At 41.5% G+C, this 6,000-nt stretch overlaps 1 protein-coding gene across 2 annotated transcripts in view; it reads left to right on the top strand.

Annotated features, from left to right (window-relative positions):
* The first annotated feature begins 514 nt into the window (after positions 1–514).
* Positions 515–6,000, top strand: part of LOC145397821 (uncharacterized) — a 140,263-nt gene continuing 134,777 nt past the window's right edge. For both annotated transcript variants that reach the window (XM_080270850.1, XM_080270849.1), the window contains exons 1-2: positions 515–589; positions 5,250–5,297. In XM_080270850.1, the coding sequence (XP_080126976.1) occupies positions 5,251–5,297 (47 nt within the window). In that variant the 5' untranslated portion in view covers positions 515–589; position 5,250. The remainder of the gene's footprint in view (positions 590–5,249; positions 5,298–6,000) is intronic.

The raw sequence follows: 6,000 nt of genomic DNA, 5'->3' as shown, positions 1-6,000 counted from the left end.
CTGTCTTCTCACCTCCCTCCTTCTCCCAGCCATTCCCAAGCCACTTATACTCGCATTACTTCCATCCTCTCACTCAGAGTAACATATAACAAATATTTACATATAACAAATATTTACTAAGAGGCATGTGGCTACGCTAACGAATTTTTAATCACCGACTATACAGTAGCTAAAGAAGGTGTATGGCAAGACCCACTACCTTTTTTTCCCTTGTATAAGTACTCCGTATCCTTTGCATCAATTCATTGAATCATTTAATTCAATTTGGTGTGAAATATCATTATATCACCTTTTTGTAAACATGAAGAATGATAGTGATCCTAGTTTCGGGATGTACTTTAACCTTCTTGTACCGAAACATTTGATACCAGTATATGATGATTATGTGATTATATTGTATTTATCTATTATCTTTAACGACAGTAATAGCAGTATATGTTTAGAAAGAAAAAGAACTGGCAAAAGACTAGGTGAGCCGTGACCGTGACTGCGTGAGACAGACAACAGTTGAGGCCTGCCATTGATGGGGTGGTGGTTATGGTGTTGCGGGTCTGCATTGTGGACGAAGATTAGTTCTGTTGGATCGAAGGTGAATGTACTTTATATTTACTGTTATTATATATACATATATAAGATAGCAAGTACTTGCATTGGGTTGACCTGCAGAATTATTGATTGATGTATAGTATAACGGTAGTAGTTTGGGGAAAGGTAGAGCGACAGCCATAACTTATTTTTCACCTTGTTGACCCTTCAGCCAGTCTGCTAGAGGAAGTGCTGAACAAACTGCGGAGAATTTCCATTAACCTTTGCCGGGCTGATGCCTTGTAAAGTAGTTTACCTTCCCTGTCATTTTTTATAACTAATGCAAATTGTATATAATATGTGGCTTCCAGTTTGACCCGTGCAGACCATCGTCTCAAGTCTGCATCTCAGCAGGGGTTAACAAATGAACAATTATTACTTTTTTATTAAATGGGCACAGCCTTTCCATATTTTATACTGAAATGAGACTGTAACTGTCTATCTATCTATCTATTGCCAGATGCCATAATCCCGTAAGGGGTGGCCGTTTAACTGAGTTACTTGTTTTACGGAGAGGGGCACTAACCCTCCACCAACCCACTTGTTGACACGTAGGGAGCACGTATGGTTTGGTTATATGGTTACCACCCAGCGTTGTAAATGATTTCTTGGCTTACAGGAAACCATTTGGCTTGTCACTCAATGTAAAGCCACCTGTAAAGGAAAGAAAAGTAATAAGAAGTGACAGGAAAGATGGGAGAAATCAGAAGAGAGGAGGGCAGGCACAGAAAAAGAATGATAAAGACTGATTTCTTGTTATTATTCCTGGATTACCACAGCTACTGGAGATTTATATTAACTTAGCTCTAAAACCTATAAATGAGGATTTAGAGTGCATAAATACTCCACCGATGTCCTCCAGTAGCCAGTCATATTTTAATGTTCCTTATGCATATTTTTAAATTTGAAAGCTGGTTGTCAAATGCAAGTGAGATTAGATTTGGCTAAATCATTAAGTTTTTCATTGCTTTGACACGAGATACACTTATGCGTCCAGTCGGAGCGATGATTGGTAAACAACGCAGCCAGTCGGAGAGATCGTTGGTAAACATTGCATGGGCAACCTGGCCTCTTCCTTAAATAGCCTACCCCAAGATAGGTATATTTTGGCTTTTTCAAATCACCTCTTTCACTGACAGTGGAACAGTTAACTGTGTTGCTTATATATTGTACCAAAATTATTTACTTGAGATCATGAATTTGTTATAACGGATGGAATCATCTTGCCCTTTTAGTAAAGAATTACTGAAAAACTTTAGACAGGTATTATCTTTCATGATTGTACAGTTCATATGTGGCACCCAGATTGTGTGGAAATAACATTTTTGGGTAAGGTAATTCTTTACCAAACAGGCGTGACGATTCCATGCATCATCCAACCCTACGTTTCCCCACGAGGAGCATAAGAGCCTGGGGCTAGGCAAGTTGGTCCTGACATTTAAGATAAGAGTGACCAGCATCACTTATCCCTGAGTGGCATTATGTGAGCAATAAACCCCAACCATCCCTTGGATATAAACCTTCACCAGCTCAGTCTGATTGGAGCGCCGTAATTACCCACTAAACCACCAGGCGCCAAAATTTGGTTATACAGTTACCACCCATCGTAGTAAATGGTTTCCTGGTGTACAGGAAACCATTTGGCTTGTCACTCAGTGTAGAGTCACCCACAGGCAGAAGGAAGAGGAAAGAATGAAGGAAAGACAGAAGAGGGAGCATAAAGTCACCTGGAGGCAGAAGGATGAGGAAAGAATGAAGGAAAGAAAAACAGAAGAGGACGAAGGGAAAGAATGATAGAGAAGAGGAATGGGCAGACACCTGAGAGCAGCACTGCATCGAGTGAGTGGATGGTGAGCACCCCCACCTACCACAAATAGTATATATATATATATATATATATATATATATATATATGCTGTATATTGTAAACTTACGATCTCAAGGAAAGTAACATTGGTACACATGCATCACAGATAGTCAGATGTTGAATTCTTACTGCAAGAAGTGTTTGGAAACAAACAAAATACTGGTAGACCTATTTGGGGTTTTTTAAGAAAGCGGCCAGGTCTCCTGCAGCAGTGTGTTTATTGACAATCGCTCTGACTTGCTGCGTTAATTGCCAACTCCCAAGCTCATCCACCAAGCCTTGCAGCTCCCCTTTGTCTTCACTTAACAGCACAGTAGCAACTGCCAACAGCAGTACAGGAAGTTTCCAAACACTGCCCTCTCTCATTAGGGCCACTCCAACATCCACAACCCTACCTTGTAGCTCTTGTATTACCCCATCCATATACAGATTGAACAACCATGGAGACATGTGACATCCCTGTTTCAGTCCAGCCTTCAAAGAGAAAAATTCACTCAGTTCACTGTCCACACACACTGCAGCCTTAGCACCCTCATACATACTCTTCACAGCATTCAGCAACTTCCCATCTACTCCATATATTCTTAATACTTTCCACAATCCTTGTCTATCCACCCTGTCATATGCTTTCTCCAAATCCATGAAGGTCGCATACAACTTCTTTCTCTTCTCTAGAAACTTTTCCACTAAAGATCTTAGAATGAATATCTGATTTACACAACCTCTTCCCTACCTAAAACCTCCCTGTTCTTCTGTTATTTCCCTGACTCTGTCAATAAGTATACAGGGAAGCTGTTTGTTTGTGGCCACCCCTTACAGGATTAAGGCATATGGCAGTAGACAGATAGGTAGAAGGTCAAGTCTCACAGTATATGTTTCCATGATACTCTTTGTATATAGTATGCAAAGCTATTGGTCGGGCTCAAAATATTTTCATTTGCAGGCTCAGATGTACAGAAATGACTGTGTTTATGTGGATGATGTGCATTGTGTCCTTGAATGCAAGGCCTAGGGGAACTAGGTTTATGATGAAAGAGTTAAGAGGAAGGATGGGACTGGAGTGTATTTGTGTTGTGATGAGAAGAGGTAGATTGAGATGGTTTGGGCATGTGGAAAGGGTGGGAGATGAAAATTGGGTGCAGAAAGTGAGAATGTTGATGCCGGGAGTAGGGTTCCAAGAGGCAGACCGATAAAGACCTGGGACGAGGTCATAGAGTGTGACCTCAGGGATAAGAAACTGAATAGATAGGCTGCCAGAGATCGAGCGGCATGGAGATCCACCATCAGGTGACCAAGACCAGCGCATGCAAGCATGTGAGAGCCTTTACAAACAAAACAAAACGAATGCATGTTGAATATGCGAAATGTGCAGTGTAGGTCCCTACATGCCCAAATACAGTATTGCATTTCCAGCCATTGCATGGCCCCTCCATCCCATAGCAGGTAGCACTTGACTGCTCAGAGACCCACTGTGCATCTGCTCCCTCCTCCCTCTCCTCACACCAAGCCCATCTGCTATGCCAGTTCATTTTAAGTACAAAAAGTGCGTTATACATGTGCAACAACATATTGTTAGACATCTTCATGAATGTTTGATACTTTTAAGGCCAATCTGGGGAAAGTTGAAACAGGCTTAGGGGGTTGGAATACACTGGAGAAGGTACAACCAAATCCCTCCCCCCTCCCCCTCCTAGTCTCTGTGCCATCCTTACCATGGTTTTCCACAGTGCTCATCATGTTGCTGACCAAATCACCACATTACAGGTGAGCTGACTGAAAACAGTTCTGTATCCAAGTCAGGCATATACAGTACCGGTATTCCAAAATACAGTATCGCAATGTTTTCCTTGCATTTAGTACAGTAAATTAGGGAAACTAGCATATCAGTTCCCTAAGTGGCAGAGAACTTTAAAAGGCAATTTTTCTATAGTTTGAGATGAACTTCTATCTATCTATCTATTGCCAGACGCCTCAATCCCGTTTGGGGTGGCCACAAACAAATCACCTCCAAGTCGCCCTGTCCCCCGCCATTTCTCTGCCCTGAGATGAACTTCTATCTATCTATCTATAGCCCGACGCCCTAATCCCGCAAAGGGTGGCCACAGACAAAACACCTCCAAGTCACTCTGTCACCCACCATTTGACTACCCTCCCCCCAACTCACCTCCCCCTCCCTCATATACCTCTCAACTCCATCCCTCCACCTCATCCTCGGTCTACCCCTCCCTCTCCCACCCTTCACCTCACCCACATACACCCTCTTAGTCAGTCTTTCATTCTCCATTCTCTCCACATGTCCAAACCACCTCAGTGTATTTCTCCTAATCTTCTCAACCACATCCACATCTACCCCACAACGTTCCTTCACTTCTTCATTCGTCAACCTGTCCCTCCACGTCACTCCACATGCTCCTCTCAAGTAACTCATGAACTTAATACCAGAAAAGAATGTCACAATAGGGGAATTATGACAAGAACTTTTTGTACTGTAGGGGGTAGATGGTCACTCATATCCACATTGTTGTCTCTGGTACAGGTGAAGAGGTCTTTTAGATCTTTCAGTACCATGTCTTTCTTTTTTTTTTTTTTTTTTTTTTTACAGACAATTTTCCTCAGTGCAGAGGAGACTGAATTGGAGGGTTAGGTATACCCTTCATTAACCCATTTACTGCTAGGCTATTCTCACTTAAACTTTTCTAGTAGCAGCAGTTATAAAATGTAAATGATGCCCTTTGGCTGAAAGAGTTAGTTGAGTTTGAATATGGTTAACTAAGGCCCCCTTTTTTTTTTTTTCCAGGATGTCTGGCTACAAAAAATATCGTGGTGGTGGCAACCGTTACTACAGGTAATTTTTATTCGTCATTGTAATACAGTATAGGATAATACTCATGTTAAGGAGTTTTGGCTACATCAGTTCAGTCATAGTTTGGGGACTAAGTTCTTGTTGTCTGCTTGCATCCCTCCACCTCTACGACAGGGGCGTCTAGCAACAAACTCTCATTCTTTTTCTATCCAGCTCTCGAATGCAAGAGTTAACTGTTACTCCCAGTCCTTCATTTATGCAACAGGTCAACTCTGGAACTGTCTCCCTCTGTCTGTATGCCCTACATCCTGTGATTACCAGCCTTTCAAATGCAGTGTGTCCGGGCATCTTGAAATTAACGGATCTTGAATTTGGCTCTCTCTCTCTCTCTCTCTCTTTTTTTTTTTTTTTTTGAAGGAACAGTTTGTGGGCTGTTAGCCTTTAGTTCCTTCTTTCTTGCATAGAAAAATTAAAAAATAAGTAAAAAATACAGCAAGTCTCTGAACTGAGAATCCCAAAGCTTTTAGTGAGTGCAGTTGATCTAGACTTGTTTCTTTTGCTTGGGGGGGGGGGAAATCAGATAGGTGTTATTTCCCTTTGTTCTTGCTAGTTTGTTCCTGCTGTATAAGTCCTTGTACACTTTACTGTATTATAGAAGGCTGTATAGGAAAGCAGTAATGAGGGGAAGAAAAAGTGATGAACCCCCCCTTTTTTTTTTTTTTTTTTTTTTTTTTTTTTTTAATGC

Source organism: Coenobita brevimanus, chromosome 43 (genome assembly GCF_032717465.1).
Source record: "Coenobita brevimanus isolate Jiangsu-jjx chromosome 43, ASM3271746v2, whole genome shotgun sequence".
Taxonomy (NCBI): domain Eukaryota; kingdom Metazoa; phylum Arthropoda; class Malacostraca; order Decapoda; family Coenobitidae; genus Coenobita; species Coenobita brevimanus.
The sequence above is the reverse complement of the archived record's forward strand: the minus strand, read 5'-3'. Positions and strand labels throughout refer to the sequence as shown.